This window comes from Oncorhynchus tshawytscha, linkage group LG08 (genome assembly GCF_018296145.1).
Source record: "Oncorhynchus tshawytscha isolate Ot180627B linkage group LG08, Otsh_v2.0, whole genome shotgun sequence".
In the NCBI taxonomy this organism is placed as follows: domain Eukaryota; kingdom Metazoa; phylum Chordata; class Actinopteri; order Salmoniformes; family Salmonidae; genus Oncorhynchus; species Oncorhynchus tshawytscha.
In genome coordinates this window covers 81,480,008-81,503,104 of record NC_056436.1, presented here as the reverse complement: position 1 = coordinate 81,503,104, position 23,097 = coordinate 81,480,008, and the positions used below count along the sequence as shown (strand labels likewise).

The 23,097-nt window shown below is 42.8% G+C and overlaps 1 protein-coding gene across 2 annotated transcripts in view; it reads right to left on the bottom strand.

The window, feature by feature from the left end:
- The window catches only part of LOC112237575 (copper-transporting ATPase 1-like), a 54,203-nt gene extending 37,245 nt beyond the window's left edge, over nucleotides 1-16,958 (bottom strand). The window contains exons 1-5 of one of the 2 annotated variants that reach the window (XM_042326063.1): nucleotides 16,734-16,958; nucleotides 5,384-5,517; nucleotides 3,854-4,400; nucleotides 1,936-2,688; nucleotides 1,027-1,200 (exon numbers count right to left, since the gene is read on the bottom strand). In XM_042326063.1, coding sequence (XP_042181997.1) covers nucleotides 1,027-1,200; nucleotides 1,936-2,688; nucleotides 3,854-4,400; nucleotides 5,384-5,503 — 1,594 coding nt within the window. In that variant the 5' untranslated portion in view covers nucleotides 5,504-5,517; nucleotides 16,734-16,958. Of the gene's footprint in view, nucleotides 1-1,026; nucleotides 1,201-1,935; nucleotides 2,689-3,853; nucleotides 4,401-5,383; nucleotides 5,518-16,733 lie in introns of those variants that run through there. The other variant, XM_042326064.1, reaches the window with a different exon arrangement.
- Between the last annotated feature and the right edge of the window lie 6,139 nt (nucleotides 16,959-23,097).

Sequence of the window (23,097 nt, the reverse complement as noted above, 5' to 3'; positions counted from 1 at the left end):
CAAACAGTTCTATTATTGTTTCATCAGACCAGAGGACATTTCTCCAAAAGGTACAATCTTTGTCCCCATGTGCAGTTGCAAACCGTAGTCTGGCCTTTTTATGGTGGTTTTGGAGTAGTGGCTTCTTCCTTGCTGAGCGGCCTTTCAGGTTATGTCAATATAGGACTCGTTTTACTGTGGATATAGATACTTTTGTACCTGTTTGCTCCAGCATCTTCACAAGGTCTTTTGCTGTTGTTCTGGGATTGATTTGCACTTTTCTCACCAAAGTACGTTAATCTCTAGGAGACACAAGGCGTCTCCTTCCTGAGCGGTATGATGGCTGCGAGGTCCCATGGTGTTTATACTTGAGAACTATTGTTTGTATAGATGAACGTGGCACCTTCAGGAATTTGGAAATTGCTCCCAAGGATAAACCAGACTTGTGGAGGTCTACAATTATTTTCTGAAGTCTTGGCTGATTTCTTTTTATTTTCCCATGATGTCAAGCAAAGAGGCACTGAGTTTGAAGGTTGGCCTTGAAATTCATCCACAGGTACACCTCCAATTGACTCAAATTATGTCAATTAGCCTATCAGAAGCTTCTAAAGCCATGACATAATTTTCTGGAATTTTCCACACTATTTGTGAAATTTGTGGAGTGGTTGAATAACGAGTTTTAATGAAGTGTGTGTACACTTCCGTCTTCAACTGTAGAAATGGTGAATGCCTTTAAAAAAAGGGGTTTTATGAAAAAGGTAAAAGTTCAGTCTTCATAACTTCCTAAATACGTTCCACATTCCTCCTACATTATGTTGCTTAAAATCGTAAATCTTAATATGACACAGTTTACAACTGTTCATGACACTTTACTGTCCCAGAAAGACAGATAGCTGCTGTAAAGAACAAGTGTCCCTAATACAACTACACCATAGTTCCCATCAGTAGCTAAGTTGTGTTTATTACCAAATAAAACAGGGAGTAAAATGTTGCAAAAAAATGGCATGCCCTAATGAACATAACCCTGATTCTCACATCTCCTCTCACCGTGTTCATTCTTCAGGTTCCTCTCGATGTTGGCCACACAGGACGCACAGGTCATTCCACCAATCTGGATGAAGCATTTAGCGAGGGTGTACGGGTGCTCCTTAACACCCTCAGGGGACAGGGAGCAGGACGAGGGGGGACGGATAACTGGGACGGTCAACAGGGAGTTGGTTTCTAAAAGGACAACATAGCAACAATGAGTTTCATAAACATTTCAATTTCTCATTCTGCTTTCTATGGCAGTTCTCCAACTACTGTTCTGGGAAGTTTCCATGAGTTACAAACAGAGATATTATTACAAAACAGAGACAGAGTAATTTGTTTTGCTTCGCAGCTAGAGATATTATTACAAACAGAGATATTATTACAAACAGATACAGATTCATTTGTTTTGCTTCGCAGCTAGAGATATTATTACAAACAGAGATATTATTACAAACAGATACAGATTCATTTGTTTTGTTTCACAGCTAGAGATATTATTACAAACAGAGATATTATTACAAACAGAGATATTATTACAAACAGAGACAGAGTAATTCGTTTTGTTTCACAGCTAGAGATATTATTACAAACAGAGACAGATTCATTTGTTTTGTTTCACAGCTAGAGATATTATTACAAACAGAGACAGATTCATTTGTTTTGTTTCACAGCTAGAGATATTATTACAAACAGAGACAGAGTAATTCGTTTTGTTTCACAGCTAGAGATATTATTAGGGGTTGTGTTACTAAACTCCGGAAACTTCACCTAAGACAGAAATTCCTGTTGTAGGATTCCTAGAATCAGGAGGGAGGGAATCATCCAACCAGGATCTCTGAAAAACCTGGGAATGTATGTAATGTTTACTGAATGCTGAAACCCTAGTTAGGAGGATAAAATAATACAAACCGCCCATCAACTCACCAGGCAGGAAGGCATCAAATCCCATGTCCTCTATGGCCTCCCTGAGCTCTTCTGGTTGGGTGAGGAGAGGGTCGTACTCAAACGCCCCTCTGTGATTGGCCAGCGACACCTTGGCTGACCGCACCCCCTTCCTCTGAGACAGCCTTCCCTCGATGGACTGAACACAGAACCCACAGGTCATCCCCTCGATATGGATTAGGGCCGTGGCCGTCAGAGGCTGGCTGTAGCAGGGCTGGGTGGAGGAGAGGCCGGCCTGGGACGACGGTGGTGGTGTGGTGGATGTAGGGCTAACACCTCCAGAGGTAGAGCTCCAGGGTTGGGTTTTATACATCCCTGGTGGCAGGGCCTCGATGGCTTGCTGTAGCCCAGACACAGTCACCCTCCCTGGGTCATAGAGAATGGAGGCGCTCTCGCTCTCCAACAATACCTCTATGGAGGTCACCCCAGCCAGCTTGGAGATGTTATCCTGGATGTTTACCACACAGGAGCGGCAGTGCATGCCCGTCACCCTGAGGGTAGTCTGGGCCGAGTCTGTGGACACCTCAGAATCCTCGGTGGAAGTATCCACCGGCTCTGTGGGTGATGAGGCAGCGCTTAGCAACCACTCCATCTCACTGACGGACAGCTGCAGGGGGCGGGACTTGGACTTGGGCATGGCCTTGAAGCCGGTCTTGGCGATCTGGGTGATGATGTCGTCGATGGTGATGAGGTATGGCAGGTAGAGAACCGTGGCCTCCTGGGAGTCTAGAACCACTGGGTGGAGAACACACAGGGGAAACATTTCTAATCTCCCAACAATCCTAGTATCACAGAGTGGGGAGTACAGACTAACAGGAGATTCTGAGATGTTTCAAGATTATTTCTGACGACAAGTTTATGTTAAGTGAGAATACTAGACTACAACAACCTCCCATATTCATTTATTGCTATAGAACGCCAGGTCAGTAAAAGGTCCAGTGGATGTTTTTCCTGTGTTTTATACAGTCGGAAGTTTACATACACCTTAGCCAAATACATTTAAACTACATTTTTCACAATTCCTGACATTTACTCCTAGTAAAAATTCCTTGTCTTAGGTCGGTTAGGATCGCCACTTTATTTTAAGAATGTGAAATGTCAGAATAATAGTAGAGAGAATGATTTATTTCAGCTTTTATTTATTTCATCATTCCAAGCTTCATTCCAAGCTGTTTATTAAAAGGCACAGTCAACTTAGTGTATGTAAACTTCTGACCCACTGGAATTGTGATACAGTGAATTATAAGTGAAATAATCTGTCTGTAAACAATTGTTGGAAAGATTACTGGTGTCATGCACAAAGTAGATGTCCTAACCAACTTGCCATAACTATAGTTTGTTATCAAGACATTTATGGAGTGGTTGAAAAACAAGTTTTAATGACTCCAACCTAAGTGTATGTAAACTTCTGACTTCAACTGTATGAGGTTGGAATAATACTGTGAAATTGTGAAAAGAGCTGTTTGAAAAGACCACCTGAAATTTCTGCCCGTTTTGATGGGATGACATTTTGGCCTGCCTGGTGACATCCCCAGGTGGTAAACTAGTTAAACCAATAAAGAGTTCCAAAACCTTTCAGTTTTCCCCTCCTTACTCAGACCACTCACAGACAGTCCTAGCAAATTCATGATTGAGAAATTACTCTTTGCTAAGAAGCTATTTTTGTTTGTTTTCAATTTAAAAGAAACAAAATGAATCACAGTAGGGTACTTAATTGTTACCCAGAAATGATTTGATATTGATATAAAGACTGTTGAATTGGACCTGTAACCAGGTCAGCACTACACTAGGTCAGCACTCAATGAGTTACGATCAAATGATAATGACCTTCAGTGTAAAACCTGTGACTACTACGATCAAATGATAATGACTACTACTTAATACAAGGTAAGTAAGTCACCTTTAATTTTCTCAACTCCTTTCAGTTTGCCAATCTTTCCTTCGATGGTGGTGATGCAGGACAGACAGACCATGCCCTCGATACGCATCTTCACCTGTGAGGGTGTGGCCGGGTCTGGGACAGGGGCTAAACCTGGAACCAGGGCTGGGACAGAGGCTGGGACTGAGACAGGGTCTGGGACTGAGACTAGGGTTTCCTCTGTAGGGGCCTCCAGGAAGGAGGCCAAGCTACTAACCACCTCCCCCAGCTGCAGTGCACTGATCAGGGCAGGGATGAAGGTAATGAACACCCCCCTCTGGTCCTTGTTCTCCTGGACCTCCAGGACCCCCTGGAGCTGAGCTAACCTGGCCAGAGCCTCCCGTTGGGCATCGGGGGTGAGAAGGGCTGGGGTGGGGATCAGCTGTGTGTCTGTGGGGACCTCGGAGGCTGTGGTAGTGTCTGAGAGGATGGAGTCAAACCCCATGTCCTCGATGGCCTCCGCCAGATCCTCTGGGGTGTGGAGGCTGTGGTTGAAGATGATGCTGGCATTCTTCAGCTCCAGAGACACCTACCAGGAAATATGTACGTCAAACAAACTGAAAACACTTTAATAATAAATCCTACCTTTAAGGCCATGTGCTGTTCTTTACAATAACACACATTAACATCCCCCTTTTAAAGAATGAATGACATTTTCCAACCCTCTGTCTGCTAACCTCCAGACAGTTATCGACCCACAACGACCAATGACAGTCCTGTAAAGACCAGCTGTCAGTCAGGAACAACACCGTCACATGATATCCTCATTAACCTGTGCCTGAGGGGTAAGCACACAGAGAAGGCCACATTTACTGCCATCTAGAACGTTCTTATAGATGCTACACGGAATTACGGATCACTGTTTATCTTCAATTAAGCTACATAAACCAGCCAACCCCTTAGAGGAGAGGAAGAGGCTGAGGTTAGATCCCACATGGCACCCTATTCCCTAAATAGTTGAACCTATGGGCCCTGGTCAAAATTAGTACACTATGTAGGGCATAGGGTGAGATTTGGGATGCAGCCTGGAAACCTGCCTGGATATTTATGTTGGGTGACATTTGTCAAATGAAATAAAAATGATGGTTGGTAACATATAAATGAGAAGTGTTATTGCTGCCTTCTCAATTCTAACTGGTTAGTTTCCCATCTAGTTTTTATAATGTTCTGAAACCTGTTTTTTTGTTTGTTTGTTTGTTTAGCAAACGCAGCTATTTTACAGTTCTTGAAATTGTACAATGGTGTCAAGCATATATTAGAAATGCAGACTTGGCAGTTTGAAGACATTCCGTTTCAAAGTTCAAAAGGTGACAATGATGAACACAAAGCTTTAAGGGTGAAAACATCCTTCAGATCCTGTAAAATCAGCTGGATGTGTAGGTTTACACATAGACCTATCCTATAGTTGTTATACACCTGTTAAACACATTGGTCCAGTTTCCCCAGATTGGCACCTATTCCTGAACTAAAAAATCATACTGACTGGAGTCCCTATGTGGAAACCGGACCCACCTTGATGTGTAGGACTCCAGGCAGACGCCCAATGCGCAGCTCAATAGACTGAACACAGGAACCACAGGTCATCCCCTCTATACCCAGACATACTGAGCTCAGCTTGGCCTTCAGTGTCATGGTGAGTCCTTAGTCTGAGAACCAACAAGGAAATAGCATGGTTAAACAAAAAAAATAGTTCACATTCCAGAAAGCAAACAAGAAAGGTCAGAGACTATTTCTTAGCTCATGACAAGGATCTTGTTTCCCACGGCAAGAGAGAAACCGAAAGAAAACAGGCCAGTAAATATTACATTAGGGCTGACCCCATTTAGTGGACTTGTCCATTGTTTAGTCGATGGGCTGTTGGTCAACCAAGATTGCTTTAGTCGAGCAGTAGCAAAAAAATACACCCCCCCACACCTGTCTGATTGGACTGATCCATTACGGAGGCCGTGGGGGTGGCACAGTCCATACGTCTAAGACATGTGCTACTGAACATTTATATGGTTATATTAGGTAAGAACAAGACGCAACACTAATATCACCTATATTATACCCAATGTGTTTTCTCCCGCATTGGATAGCGGTCTCTGTCCACGGTTCTGAAACACATCAGTGGGCTGTTGAATTGGCACCTTTTCCTAGACCATGTTGCTATGTGAATAATAACTAAGTTAACAAGCCTTATCGGTATTGAGAACAATGTGGCGGAGACAGCAGCAGAGTTAGAGGACCAGAAAACAGCCCTTGCCTTAAAATTGTCTAAGGAAAGTGAGGAGAGAGGGGAAACTGTTGAATGTGCCTGGCTTTATGAATCATCCATATATATATCTACAGAAGACAGATCCTGTTTCTGTTGCCTGTTTGAGTGTTTGTTTAATAGCCTACATCGGTGGGAATCACCCAATTTCACAAATTCAACCGTTTTTAATCTTTGCTATGCTGAAATAAAAGGCTTTACACTTTCTTGTTTGTTAGAACAGCCTCTCTGGTTTTAGTTATAATTTATTTAGTGTTGTTTACAATTTATTTAGTGTTGTTTACAATTTCTTTAGTGTTGTTTACAATTTATTTAGTGTTGTTTATAATTTATTTAGTGTCGTTTACACTGTTCCAAATGGTCAGAAAAATATATATTAATAATAACCCTCCTTTTTGTGATCTCATTGTTGTTGTTATTATTGTTATTATTACTTATTATTATAATGATGATCATAATAATGTCAATTTCATAAATTGCATTCACGAATGAATGCAACTGTTTATAGTCTTTGCTGTAATAAAGTATTTACCAAAAAAACATGACAGACTCTCTGGTAGGCTTATCATTTATTTATTTATTTATTTATTTAGTGTTGCTTACATTGCTCCAAATGATATTGTAATCTAACAGCACCTGTTTGGTACATAATACGCACGGGGTGCTGGCTCCTTATCTTCTTTATCTCCAGTATTTTCCATAACTAGTCAAATTTATTCCACACATCTGACACATTCCCCTTTACCGCCTGAGCAACCAGTAAACATTCCCCCATTTTGAGTATATTTGTCACGTCCTCTGCCTTCATTTTGCTTTCACATGTGTTACGATGTTCGGAGTTTGGCTGTAATTATGTTGCAGCTTCAGCAACACGGACAGCGCGATAAACCCTGCTGATGTTCTGTGGTGGTTGCCGCAGAATGGGCGCCAGTCACACAGTCAATGGAAGTATTTATTTTTATTTTTACACAGCAATTCTGAGCCTGGCTCTGCACAATCAAATCAATTGCGGTCATACTCCCTCTAGTAATTTGTGTCTTAATTATTTAATCACACAGAGCCCTTAAAGCACCAGACCAACTCAGTGCATTGAGTTGATTTGATTTAAACACATGCGATGCGTCTGCACATAAAAAAATATGCGTTTGAACAATATGACCAATCGATTGGTCAAAAGAGCAAACAACTTTTATTTTCAGGCGCCCACCCTCCTGACTGCATGTTAGGCGCTCACTCTCCCTACTGCCTTGGTGTCAGGCTCCATCCCCTACTGCCTTGGTTTCAGGCTCTGTAGAAGTTTGTGAGTGCTTTTGTGCCTTCAGCCTCCACTACTGCCTTGGTGTCAGGCTCCATCCCCTACTGCTTTGGTTTCAGGCTCCATCCCCTACTGCCTTGGTTTCAGGCTCCATCCCCTACTGCCTTGGTGTCAGGCTCCATCCCCTACTGCCTTGGTGTCAGGCTCCATCCCCTACTGCCTTGGTGTCAGGCTCCATCCCCTACTGCCTTGGTGTCAGGCTCCATCCCCTACTGCCTTGGTGTCAGGCTCCATCCCCTACTGCCTTGGTGTCAGGCTCCATCCCCTACTGCCTTGGTGTCAGGCTCCATCCCCTACTGCCTTGGTGTCAGGCTCCATCCCCTACTGCCTTGGTGTCAGGCTCCATCCCCTACTGCCTCGGTGATTAAGGCACTTTGCCACCTAACTGCTTCAAGTGCAAGGCTGACACTGTTCTGCTCCAGGCCTGTTCTGTGTTTGGTATGTCCTTGGGTTGTGTACGGTGGCAACTTCTTCCATTTAAAAATGGAGGCCACTATGTTTTTGGGGGGCCTTCAATGCTGCAAAAATGTTTTGGTACCCTTCTCGAGATCTGTGCCTCTACATAATCCTGTCTCTATGGACAATTCCTTTGACCTCATGGCTTGGTTTTGGCTTTGACATGCACTGTCAACTGTGGGACCTTATATAAACGGATGTGTGCCTTTCCCCAAAAAATGTTTAATCTATTTTCAATTCAGGCTGTAACAACAAAATGTGGGATAAGTCAAGGGTATGAATACTTTCTGAAGGCACTGTAAATACTAGCTTTGCTAAAAGCAGCTACAAGCAATGTTCCCGTTAATGTTTTTCATCACTGAGCACATTTAAGCACTGCTGAGCACAAACATGAACTAGGTGAAAATGATGTGCAACTTCTGGCACGAGTTTACTATGAACACTGAGGCTGTACCTGCTTTAACCTTTCTGGGAAGGGGGTTCCACTAGCGGAACACCTGGCCTACAGCCAGTGAAATTGCAGGGTGCCAAATTCAAACAGAAATCTCATAATTAAAATTCCTCAAACATACAAGTATTATAAACCATTTTAAAGATAAACGTCTTGTTAATCCAACCACAGTGTCCGATTTCAAAAAGGCTTTACGGTGAAAGAACACCATGCGATTATGTTAGGACAGCGCCTAGCCACTAAAACCACACAGACATTTTCCAGCCAAGGAGAGGTGTCACAAAAGTCAGAAATAGCGTTAAAATGAATCACTAACCTTTGATGATCTTCATCTGGTGGCACTCCCAGGACTCCATGTTACACAATAAATGTTTGTTTTGTTCGATAAAGTTAATCTTTATGTCCAAAAACCTAATTTGAAATTGGTGCGTTATGTTCAGAAATGCAAACATTTCTCAAACAAACATCCGGTGAAATTGCAGAGAGCCACATCTAATTACACAAATACTTGTCATAAACATTGTTGAAAGATACAAGTGTTCTACATAGGATTAAAGATAAACCTCTTGTTAATCCAGCCGCTGTGTCCGATTTCAAAAAGGCTTTACGGCGAAAGCACACCATGCGATTATGTTAGGTCAGCGCCTAGGCACAGAAAACCATACAGCCATTTTCCAGCCAAGGAGAGGTGTCACAAAAGTCAGAAATAGCGTTAAAATTAATCACTTACCTTTGATAATCTTCATCTGATGGCACTCCCAGGTCTCCATGTTTGACAATAAATATGTTTGTTTTGTTCGATAAAGTTCATCTTTATGTCCAAATACCTCCTTTATGTTCACATGTTGAGTCCAGTAATCCAAATGCACAAAACGCGGGCACAACATGCAGACGAAAAGTCAAAAAAGTTCCATTAAAGTTCATAGAAACATGTCAAACAATGTTCCTAATCAATCCTTAGGGTGTTATCATAAATGTTCAATAATAAACAACCGGACAATACAGTTTTCATTAGAAAGGAAAGGGAACGAACGTCACGGCCACGTGCAATAAATAACTTATGGCTTTCAGCTGAGCCACTTTCTTTGAGTGCTCTTATTCTCTCCCCTTCCACAATAGAAGCCTGAAACAACTTCTAAAGACTGTTGACATATACTGGAAGTCTTGGGAGGTGCAATCTGACCCCACAGACACTGGATATTTATTTGATAGGCATTCACTTGAAAACTACAAACCTCAGAATTCCCACTTCCTGGTTGGATTTTTCTCAGTTTTTTTTTCTTCTCATACCTGCCATATAAGTTCTGTTATACTCACAGACATTATTTTAACAGTTTTGGAAACTTTAGAGTGTTTCCTATCCAAATCTACTAATCTACTATGCATATTCTAGCTTCTGGGCCTGAGTAACAGGCAGTTTACTCTGGGCACGCTTTTCATCCAAACTTTCCAATGCTGCCCCCTATCCCAAAGAGGTTTTAAGTTACTTTATCAGTGGTCAAGAAGTCTACTGATCCCCACCTTGGGCCTTGGGTTGTGCCGTGGTGGAGATCTTTGTGGGCTATACTCGGCCTTGTCTCAGGATGGTAAGTTGGTGGTTGAAGATATCCCTCTAGTGGTGTGGGGGCTGTGCTTTGGCAAAGTGAGTGGGGTTAAATCGTGCCTTCTTAGCCCTGTCCGGAGGTATCTTGGCCCTGTCGGAGGCATCTTGGCCCTGTCGGAGGTATCTTGGCCCTGTCGTCGGACGGGGCCACAGTGTCTCCCAACCACTCCGGTCTCAGCCTCCAGTATTTATGCTGCAATAGTTTGTGTTGGGGGGCTAGGGTCAGTCTGTTATATCTGGAGTATTTCTCCTGTCTTATCCGGTGTCCTGTGTGAATTTAAATATGCTCTCTCTAATTTTCTCTTTCTTTCTCAGAGGACCTGAGCCCTAGGACCAGGCCTCAGGACTACCTGGCATGATGACTCCTTGCTGTCCCCAGTCCACCTGGCCGTGCTGCTGCTCCAGTTTCAACTGTTCTGCCTGCGGCTATGGAACCCTGACTTGTTCATCGGACGTGCTACCTGTCCCAGACCTGCTGTTTTCAACTCTCTAGAGACAGCAGGAGTGGTAAAGATACTCTTAATGATCGACTATGAAAAGCCAACTTACATTTACTCCTGAGGTGCTGACCTGTTGCACCCTCGACAACCACTGTGATTATTATTATTATTTGACCCTGCTGGTCATCTATGAACATTTGAACATCTTCGCCATGTTCTGTTATAATCTCCACCCGGCACAGCCAGAAGAGGACTGGCCACCCCTCATAGCCTGGTTCCTCTCTAGGTTTCTTCCTAGGTTCTGGCCTTTCTAGTGAGTTTTTTCCTAGCCACCGTGCTTCTACACCTGCATTGCTTGCCGTTTGGGGTTCTGGGTTTCTGTACAGCACTGTGACATCAGCTGTTGTAAGAAGGGTTTTTATAAATAAATGTGATTGATTGATTGATACTATGGCTATTTGACAATAATGTAGGCATACCAGAGTGGCCTGCCATAAAAAACTATGGAGAGAATGTCTCCCATAACATTTTAACATGGAATTAGCTGTTATATCACTCAGTCTACAGTATCAGCCAATGTGTGGTGTTCAATGAAGGCCTACATACCATCAGACATCTGAAAAAACACACATGGCTTGACATGAACCTGTTTATTTACTTGTCCTTCAGACAAGGAGGTGACTGAAAATGTTGTTGTGTTGTTTGATGGAAGAAACCACTTTACAAAATAAAATGCATCATTATTCCCATACCATTATTACAGAGAATCAGACACATTATATTACCCTCTGCCCATTGGCTACTTAGATTATTCAAGCCAATCTCAAAATACACCACTGCCCCTTTAAGATATAAAAAAAACACTGACTTGTTTTTCAAAGATGTCCAGAAATGCACACATCTTGTAGGAAGCAATCACTCCCCCCATTGTTGACTACACATGATCTGTAACTGGGTTAATAACTCGAAAGATATGAACATGTACACACACTGGCTTTGATCTCAAAACAAGTGCATCTACTGACAACCGCTCATGCTGTGTAAACAGTCCAGTTCAAAGTGTATGGCACAGATCCATATATGGCAATGGTTTATTTACATATTGGCCTACCCCAGCTCTGATTGGTTATGGTGCACTGGTCTGTTTACAGTACAGGCCTGAGTCGTGCCTGTCAATGCAATAGAATCCTACTCCGATGCATTCTAGCTACAACAAAATCTCTTGCATAGTTAGTTTTGCATACTAAGTCTTGCACAGTTTGGTTTCTTTCGGTATGTTACATTGAAAGTGGCTAATAATACGTTGATTCGATCACAATTTCCACACTAAAGGGGGCAACTGAGAAGTTCAAACCCGTGCTTCTCTGAGACAGGTGGGTCACTGTACACACAATTTGGACACATCTAGGGCTCTCAGGACTAGCTACATCGACCTCAGACAAGTTACATCATAGGACTCCTCTAGGTTAGCTAGCCATGGCATGAAAGTCCTTGGATTAGCTTTGCATAACGTAGCTTAATTATATTTTTGGGATTGGCATTTCTAACGTTAAAGTCCACATCACCAAGACAGTTGTGAAGAGGGCACGACAAAACCTATTCCCCCTCAGGAGACTGAAAATATTTGGCATGGGTCCTCAGATCCTCAAAACGTTCAAAATCTGCACCATCGAGAGCATCCTGACCGGTTGCATCACCACCTGGTATAGCAACTGCTCGGCATCTGATCGTAAGGCGCTACAGAGGGTAGTACATATGGCCCAGTACATCACTGGGGCCAAGCTTCCTGCCATCTAGGACCTATATAATAGGCGTGTCAGAGGAAAGCGCATAAAATTGACATAGACACCAGTTTCCCAAGCGTTTTCTCTGCAAGAGATAACAGAGCGCCAAGTCTAAGAGCAAAAGGCTCCTTAACAGCTTCTACCCCCAAGCCATAAGACTGCTGAACAATTAACCAAATGGCCAACGGACTATTTACATTGACACCCCCCTCCCCTCAATTTATTTTGTACACTGCTGCTACTCTCTGTTTATTATCTATGCCTAGTCACTTCACCCCTACCTACAGGTGGGTAATTCTGCAACTACAAGAACTTCTATGTCCTCAGGCTCAATTTTGGGGATTTTATTTAAACAATATGCATCATTTCCATCACAGTCATTTCCATCACAAACTTAACTGTGGTGGAAATGACAAAAATCCATTATGTTATTACTTTGTACTTTTTATACAGGCTTATTTAATCATGTTTTAAATTACTTTAATCTAGAAAATGCTCCAAGGTGTGCACAATTGGAAAACTTAAGTAGTTTCTTTGTTTTTAGAAGATGCCACATAAAACAGCAGAGGTCACAGACATATAGACACAAAATGATCCTATACAATACCAGGAACATCTGCAAAAAGACAGGGAGAGATACTGGAAGAAAAAAAGAGAAGGGAGAAGTGATATCCATCTCTGAGCTTACAAAGAGAGAACAAAGAAACAAGAGATGGAAATGTAACCAACGGAATAGAAGACAGACTTTAAAGAAAACAATTATAATGGAGACCTACCTATCAGCCAACACACCACCTCAGTTACAATGGAGACCTACCTATCAGCCAGCACAACACCTCAGTTACAATGGAGACCTACCTATCAGCCAACACACCCCCTCAGTTACAATGGAGACCTACCTATCAGCCAACACACCACTCAGTTTCAATGGAGTTACAGCCAACACACCCCCTCAGTTACAATGGAGACCTACCTATCAGCCAACACACCCCCTCAGTTACAATGGAGACCTACCTATCAGCCAACAACCCCTCAGTTACAATGGAGACCTACCTATCAGCCAACACACCCCTCAGTTACAATGGAGACCTACCTATCAGCCAACACACCACCTCAGTTACAATGGAGACATACCTATCAGCCAACACACCACCTCAGTTACAATGGAGACCTACCTATCAGCCAACACACCACCTCAGTTACAATGGAGACCTACCTATCAGCCAACACACCCCCTCAGTTACAATGGAGACCTACCTATCAGCCAACACACCCCCTCAGTTACAATGGAGACCTACCTATCAGCCAACACACCACCTCAGTTACAATGGAGACCTACCTATCAGCCAACACACCACCTCAGTTACAATGGAGACCTACCTATCAGCCAACACACCACCTCAGTTACAATGGAGACCTACCTATCAGGAAACACAACACCTCAGTTACAATGGAGACCTACCTATCAGCCAACACACCCCCTCAGTTACAATGGAGACCTACCTATCAGCCAACACACCACCTCAGTTACAATGGAGACCTACCTATCAGCCAACACACCACCTCAGTTACAATGGAGACCTACCTATCAGCCAACACACCACCTCAGTTACAATGGAGACATACCTATCAGGCAACACAATACCTCAGTCACCAGATGACCTGCAACCAGAACATGAGGCTAACATACCTGCCCCTAACATACCTGCCCCTAACATACCTGCCCCTAACTCACCTGCCCCTAACATACCTGCCCCTAACTCACCTGCCCCTAACTCACCTGCCCCTAACTCACCTGCCCCTGACATACCTGCCCCTGACATACCTGCCCCTGATATACCTGCCCCTGATATACCTGCCCCTGATATACCTGCCCCTAACTCACCTGCCACTAACTCACCTGCCACTAACTTACCTGCCACTAACTTACCTGCCACTAAATTACCTGCCCCTAAATTACCTGCCCCTAACTAACCTGCCCCTAACTAACCTGCCCCTAACTCACCTGCCCCTAACTCACCTGCCCCTAACTCACCTGCCCCTAACTCACCTGCCCCTAACTCACCTGCCCCTAACTCACCTGCCCCTAACTCACCTGCCCCTAACTCACCTGCCCCTAACTCACCTGCCCCTAACTCACCTGCCCCTAACTCACCTGCCCCTAACTCACCTGCCCCTAACTCACCTGCCCTGATACCCCGTCCTCATCGTCTGCAACAGGAATAAGAAGTCTAATTCTTGCTGGAAGGAAAAAGGTGGAAGAGGTCGATCAAAAACAGAGATCTTTGCATGACAAATGTCAAACCTGATAAAGCTTAACGGAAAACTGAGAAATACCAACAACAAAAAAGCAATGATCAACTGATGAAGAAAATAGATAGACAAAATTACCCAAAGACAAAACAGAAAATGCAGGGAACTCTGAAGAACTTGAGAAGGATTTTAGTGTTTCAAAATACCATCATTGCAGAGTTAAAGCAAAAGTATCAAAAAATGCACAGTGCCAAGGACAAACAAGTGGCTTCAAAAATGCTCAGAGGAAACATCCTGAGAAAGTACGGCCTGGTCAAAGCTGCAAACAGAGAATTTGGATTTTCAGCAAAAGCAATGAGGGCAAATGAAAACAGACCAACAAGTCTTCAATACTCCAGGAAAAATCAGTGTGACATAATTAGCACAGCCACAGAAGAGAACATCACTAGATTCTATCAACGAGATGTCAACAGTAGAACAACAACAGGGGAAAAGGACAGTAACGAGGAACAAGAAGACAAAGCAGAAGTGCTTCTTGAACGGCACAATTCAGAACCTTTATCAGGATTTTAAGAGGGAATAATCAGAGATTAAAAAATGTCCTACTATGAGTTCTTTAAAACACATCCTTTTGGGGTTGTCAAGCCAACAGTCCAGGATAGGGACACATGTCTCTGCAAAACCCACGCCAACCTCCAGTTCACAGTGGACAAACTACAGCATCAAAGTGATCAGCTGCAGCAACACTGAGAAAGTTAGTGAGTCTCTGTGCTGTCAGAACCTGAAGAAAGAGTACATGTACACAGAGTGCTCCCTTTGCCAAGCAAAATAGCTTAAAACATCTGACTTTGATGCTGGTGAGCAGACATGGTGGTTTGAGTGGAAATAGATGTCATTTCCACCACAACCATATTTTTTGGTAAATTATTATATTATGTATAATTTCATTGATTGATTTAATGATGTGATGGAAATGACATTCGTCTATGGCTGTTTGAGAAAAATGACGAAAATATATACATTCCTAAATAGGACAATCGCAGCCATTATCAGACATTATTTCTAGACAAATCAAAGACGATTATAATACTGGTAAAATGGTGTTGCAATACATTTTAATTTCTGAAAGCTTGCCGGGACAAAGTGCCCGAAGATGCAGAATCACCCAGGTACAAATGACCTCAACTAACCTGTAACCCCGCACATTGACTTGGTACCGGTAACCCCTGTATATAGCCTCGCTATTGTTATTGTTTTACTTTAGTTTATTTGGTAAATATTTTCTTAACTCTTCTTGAAGTGCATTGTTGGTTAAGGGCTTGTAAGTAAGCATTTCACGGTAAGGTCTACACTTGCTGTATTCGGCGCATGTGACAAATAAAGTATGATTTGATTTGATTTCCTGGTTACTAAAATAATAGTTTGTGACAAAACAAGCACTGTGAAATATATTTTCAATAACCAACATTTTTGTATTTTCAGCTGTTTGAAGCTGGTGTACAAAACCGAAAGCCAAAGAAGCAAAAATTAACTTTAAAGATGGGCAGTGAAGAAATAGCGCACATAGAACAAATCTACCACGTCTTAGACTTACTTTCAATGAAAATAACATTTCTATAAGTTATATTTCTACTCACATTGGATTAATAGAAAACTATGACACCACAGCAAATGCTCAGTCATTTATTTTCTAATGAGGTGCAATCTGTATTTTAAATCATAGCTATATAATATTAGCATAGCTAGTCCAATAATGGACTAAAGGAACCTATGTTACTAGGGGCGGCAGGGTAGCCTAATGGTTAGAGCATTGGACTAGTAACCGAAAGGTAGTTAGATAAAAAAATACTCGGACCTTAGCTAACAACTTTGGTTTATGAAATATATATATTTCACATTGCTTGTTTTGTTACATGTTCATTTTAAAGATACATTGGTTCTGGAAGCCAAAACAGCCAATACTCCATTTAAACATGAATGGATTCTCAATTGCGGTACGGTTCTAGAAACATGGAGCAAATAAAGTATGATTAGATTTTTTTATTTGTACACTGTTTAAACGCAGTTGCAGCCGATTGTATTTTTCGTCGGGGCTAAACTCCCCCATAAAGAAGACGCATTCTTCCAATGACTCCTATGTGTAATGTAAATGCACTAAATGTCATGATCAAGGGCTAGCTGGCTTTTAATTCTTTGGATCTGCTTTCCAATCAAGCACCAACAAACTGCTGTTAGCTACTAAAACTAGATAGCTATAAGTAGCTAAAGCAAACGTTATTTAAGACAAAACATTCTCAGATATTTACCTGTTTAACTAGAAGACAACCATGTAACGTTAGCTAAATTGAAGATGTTGACGTTGCAAAAACGATATTCGGAGTTGTTAAGGGTGGAGAAAGTTGACTTTCCTGGCTTATTTCCTTGCTAGCAAGTTAGTGGCCTCCTTATAGCCGCAACAAGTGCTGTACTCCAGCTTGTATCTAAGTACAAGAACATTGACATGCCTTGTTTAGGGTGTCGATGTGTGGTTTTCCATGGTGACGTCACACGGTTTAAATTGCGGGGGACCTGCGCAAGAGAGAGATGGATGAGCTGCCTGCTACATGTGATGAACTTGGGGGTACCTCTCAGTGGTGGAAAATGTACCTAATCGTCATACTTGAGTAAAAGTAAAGAAACCTTAAAATAAATAACTCAAGTAAAAGTGAAAGTCACCCAGTAAAATCATACTTGAGTAAAAGTCCAAAAGTATTTGGTTTTAAATATATTTAAGTATCAAAAGTAAATGTAATGCTAAAATATACTTAAGTCTCAAAAGTAAAAGTAGAAATAATTTAATTTCCTTATATTAAGCACATTGTTTTAAAAATTTAGCCAGGGGCACACTCCAACACTCAGACATAATTTACAAACAAAGCATTTGTGTTTAGTGTGTTCGCCAGATCAGATGCAGGAGGGACGACTAGGTCTTTAAGCGTGTGAATTAGACCATTTTCCTGTATGGAGTAAAAAGTACATTATTTTCTTTAGGAATGTAGTGGAGTAAAAGTCAATGTTGTCACTATTTAAATAGTAAAATAAAGTACAGATACCCAAAACAGCTACTTAAGTAGTACTTTAAGTATTTATACTTAAGTACTTGACACCACTGCTGCCTCTAAATATTCTAAACTGGTTTCATCCATTGGTTTCCTATCCTTGTCTCCTATCCTTGTCTCCTTCGCTTCATTTGCACGGATCTGTGAATACCTTTAGCATAGTTCATATTTTGTAGCCTATGTTGTTCACAGCTGAACAAAAAGCAAATGGCATTGTGTCGATTAGGCTTGGACATGTTTTTTATTTCTATTCCATTCTATTCTTTTCCAAGTTAGGCATGACTTACCATGCACTGAATGGAGCTGTATGCATGCTACACAGTGCTGCGTAAGTACGGACTTTCTAATCCACATTACCTTGGTTTGGTATCGAACAAACACCTCACAAAACATGGAGTCAGAAGTCAGAACCAAATAGGTATATCCATGTGTAACTCTGTGTTGTCTGTTCACACTGCTATGCTTTATCTTGGCCAGGTCGCAGTTGCAAATGAGAACTTGTTCTCAACTAGCCTACCTGGTTAAATAAAGGTGAAAAAAAAAAAAATGTAAACTCATCAAAACGACACATGGATAAATGCACAGTAGGAAGGGAGGTGCCAACCAGCTAACCAGCTACAAATAATAATAATAATAAGGACAACAATGGCTTACCCGGTAATCCCAGAACCAGAACCTATGGAAATGAAGGGCGATACATACAACAACTGGACATTTCTGTCAATGGGAAAACTATGGGATAGCTACCGGTCTGGACAAAAAGGAAGCAAAAGTCCGCATAGCAACTCTGCTAACCGTGATGGGGAAAGGAATGTCATCTCTTACAGCGGCATCTTCATATCAAATCAAATGTTATCGGTCACATACACACGGTTAGCAGATGTTAATGCGAGTGCAGTGAAATGTTTGCGCTTCTAGTTCCGACAGTTCAGTAACATAACAAGTTATCTAACAATTCCACACCAACTACCTAATACACACAACTCTAAAGGGATGAAATAAGAATATATACATATAAATATGTGGATAAGCGATTGTAACAGTATAATGACCGAGCGGCACAGGCAGGATGCAATAGATGGTATAACATACAGTTTATACTTTTGAGATGAGTAATGTAAGATATGTAAACATTATTAAAGTTGCATTATTAAAGTGACTGGTGTTCCATTTATCAAGTGGCCAATTATTTTGAGTCTGTATGTAGTCTGTCTCTGTGTTAGTGATGGCTGTTTAACAGTCTGAAGGCCTTGAGACAGAAGCTGTTTTTCAGTCTCTCAATCCCAGCTTTGATGCACCTGTACTGACCTCGCCTTCTGAACAGGCAGTCGCTCGGGTGGTTGTTGTCCTTAATGATCTTTTTGTGTCTTCCTGTGACATCGGGTGCTGTAGGTGTCCTGGAGGGCAGGTAATTTGCCCTCGGGGATGCATTGCGCAGACCGCACCACCCTCTGGAGAGCCTTGCGGCTGTGGGCGGTGCAGTTGCAGTTGCCCTACAAGGCGGTGATACAGCCCCGGCGGAATGCTCTTAATTGTGCATTTTTAAAAGATTGGGAGGGTTTTAGATGCCAAGCCAAATTTCTTCAGCCTCCTGAGGTTGAAAAGGTGCTGTTGCGACTTCTTCACCACACTGTCTGTGTGGGTGGACCATTTCAGTTTGTCTGTGATGTGTTCAGCAGAGGGACTTAAAACTGTCCACCTTCTCCATTGCTGCCCCGTCGATGTGGATAGGGGGGGGGTGCGCTCCCTCTGCTGTTTCCTGAAGTCCATGATCATCTTCTTTGTTTTGTTGACATTGAGTAAGAGGTAGTTTTCCCAGCAACACACTCCGAGTGCCCTCACCTCCTCCCTGTAGGCTGTCTCGTCATTGTTTGTAATCAAGCCCACTACTCTTGTGTCGTCTGCAAACTTGATTGAGTTGGAGGCGTGCGTGGCCACGCAGTCATGGGTGAACAGGAAGTACAGGAGGGGGCTGAAAACACACCCTTGTGGGGCCCCAGTGTTGAGGATCAGCGAAGTGGAGATGTTGCTTCCTACCTTCACCACCTGGAGGTGGCCTATCAGAAAGTCCAGGACCCAGTTGCACAAGGCGGGGTTGAGACCGAAGGCTTCAAGCTTAATGATGAGCTCGCAGGGTACTATGGTGTTGAATGCTGAGCTGTAGTCAATGAACAGCATTCTCACATAGGTATTCTTCTTGTCCAGATTGGATAGGGCAGTGTGCAGTGTGATGGCAATTGCATCGTCTGTGGACCTATTGCGGCGGTATGCAAATTGAAGTGGGTCTAAGGTGGCAGGTAAGGTGGAGGTGATATTATCCTTGACTAGCCTCTCAAATGACTTCATGATGACAGAAGTGAGTGCTACGGGGCGGTAGTCATTTAGTTCAGTTATCTGTGCCTTCTTGGGTACAGGAACAATAGTGACCATCTTGAATGAAGTGTGAACAGCAGACTGGGATAGGCAGCAATTGAATATGTCCGTAAATACACCAGCCAGCTGGTCTGCGCATGCTCTGAAGACTCGGCCAGGGATACCGTTTAGGCCGGCAGCCCTGCGAGGGTTAATGCGTTTAAATGTCTTATTTACGTCGGCCACAGAGTAGCAGAGGGGGGCCCAGTAGTACATGGTAGCGGGCCGCGTCGGTGGCACTGTATTATCCTCAAAGCGGGCAAAGAAGGTTTTTAGTTTGTCTGGAAGCAAGACGTCAGTGTCCGTGACGTGGCTGGTCACATTATGACTCCACTTTGTCCCTATATCGACATTTCTCTTGTTTGATTGCCTTGCGGAGAGAATAACTACACTGTTTATTTTCGGCCATGTTCCCAGACATCTTTCCATGGTTGAATGCAATGGTTTGTGCTTTTAATTATGCCCGAACGCCGCAATCTATCCACAGTTTCTGGTTAGGGTAGGTTGTAATAGTCATAGTGGGTACAACATCTCCAATGGACTTCTGAACTCACTCACCGAATCAGCATATAAATCAATATTATTCTCTGAGGCTGCCCAGAACATTTCCCAGTTCGCTTGATCAAAACAATCTTGAAGCGTGGATTCCATTTGGTCAGACCAGCGTTGAATAGTCTTGTCATGGGTACATCCTGTTTGAGTTTCTGCCAAGAGGACGGTAGGATCAAAATTGAGTCGTTGTCCGATTTGCCGAAGGGAGGGCGGGGGATGGCCTTGTATGCATCGCGGAAGTTAGAGTAGCAGTGATCCAGTGTATTGCCCACACGAGTGCTACAATCAATATGCTGATAGAATTTAGGTAGCCTTGTTCTCAAATTTGCATTGTTAAAATGTCCGTCTACAATAAATGCAGCCTCAGGATGTATGGTTTCTAGTTTGCATAGAGTCCAGTGATGTTCCTTAAGGGCCTATGATGTATCGGCTTGAGGTGGGCTATACACGGCTGTTACAATCACCGACGAGAATTCTCTTGGGAGATAATATGGTCAGCATTTGACTTGAGTTCCTGTATGTTGATATGATTACACCATGAGTCATTAATCATGAGGAATACACCTCCGCCCTTCTTCTTCCCAGAGAGATGTTTATCTCTGTTGGCACGACACATAAAGAATCCCGGTGGCTGTACCGACTCCGACAACGTATCAAATCAAATCAAATCAAATTTTATTTGTCACATACACATGGTTAGCAGATGTTAATGCGAGTGTAGCGAAATGCTTGTGCTTCTAGTTCCGACAATGCAGTAATAACGAACAATTAATCTAACTAACAATTCCAAAAAACTACTGTCTTATACACAGTGTAAGGGGATAAAGAATATGTACATAAGGATATATGAATGAGTGATGGTACAGAGCAGCATAGGCAAGATAGAGTAGATGATATCGAGTACAGTATATACATATGAGATGAGTATGTAAACCAAGTGGCATAGTTAAAGTGGCTAGTGATACATGTATTACATAAGGATGCAGTCGATGATATAGAGTACAGTATCTACGTATGCATATGAGATGAATAATGTAGGGTAAGTAACATTATATAAGGTAGCATTGTTTAAAGTGGCTAGTGATATATTTACATAATTTCCCATCAATTCCCATTATTAAAGTGGCTGGAGTAGAGTCAGTGTCATTGACAGTGTGTTGGCAGTAGCCACTCAATGTTAGTGGTGGCTGTTTAACAGTCTGATGGCCTTGAGATAGAAGCTGTTTTTCAGTCTCTCGGTCCCAGCTTTGATGCACCTGTACTGACCTCGCCTTCTGGATGACAGCGGGGTGAACAGGCAGTGGCTCGGGTGGTTGATGTCCTTGATGATCTTTATGGCCTTCCTGTAGCATCGGGTGGTGTAGGTGTCCTGGAGGGCAGGTAGTTTGCCCCCGGTGATGCGTTGTGCAGACCTCACTACCCTCTGGAGAGCCTTACGGTTGAGGGCGGTGCAGTTGCCATACCAGGTGGTGATACAGCCCGCCAGGATGCTCTCAATTGTGCATCTGTAGAAGTTTGTGAGTGCTTTTGGTGACAAGCCGAATTTCTTCAGCCTCCTGAGGTTGAAGAGGCGCTGCTGCGCCTTCCTCACGATGCTGTCTGTGTGAGTGGACCAATTCAGTTTGTCTGTGATGTGTATGCCGAGGAACTTAAAACTTGCTACCCTCTCCACTACTGTTCCATCGATGTGGATGGGGGGGTGTTCCCTCTGCTGTTTCCTGAAGTCCACAATCATCTCCTTAGTATCCCGAGACAGCCATGTTTCCGTGAAACAGAGAATGTTACAATCTCTGATGTCTCTCTGGAAGGCAACCCTTGCCCTAATTTAGTCTACCTTGTTGTCTAGAGACTGGACATTGGGGAGTAATGTACTGGGAAGCGGTGGGTGGTGTGGATGCCTTTAAAGTCTGACCAGGAGGCCGCTCTGTCTACCTTTTTTCCGACTACGTTGTTTTGGGTCGACCTCTGGGATTAGATCCAATGTCCTGGGTGGTGGTGCGAACAAAGGATCCTCTTTGGGAAAGTCGTATTCCTGGTTGTAATGTTGGTAAGTTGACCTCTGTCACGCCCTGACCATAGTTTGCTTTGTATGTTTTTAGGTTTTGTTTGGTCAGGGTGTGATCTGAGTGGGCATTCTATGTTGGATGTCTAGTTTGTCTGTTTCTGTGTTTGGCCTGATATGGTTCTCAATCAGAGGCAGGTGTTAGTCGTTGTCTCGGATTGGGAACCATATCTAGGTAGCCTGTTTTGTCATTGTGGGTTGTGGGTGATTGTCTATGTGTAGTGTTTGTGTCAGCACTATTGTTTACTAGCTTCACGGTTGTCATTTTGTTGTTTTGTAGTGTTCAGTTTTTTCAATTAAAATGACGAACACTTACCATGCTGTGTATTGGTCCTCCGATCCTTCTTGCTTCTCCTCGTCAGATGAGGAGGACGAAGACAGCCGTGACAACTTCGCTCTGATATCCAATAGTTCTTCCCGGCTGTATGTAACGACACTTAAGATTTTATTGGCTAACAATGTAAGAAATAATACATAAAAAAACGAATACTGTGTAGTTTCCTAAGGACTAGACGAGAGGCGACCATCTCTGTGGGCTCCATCTTA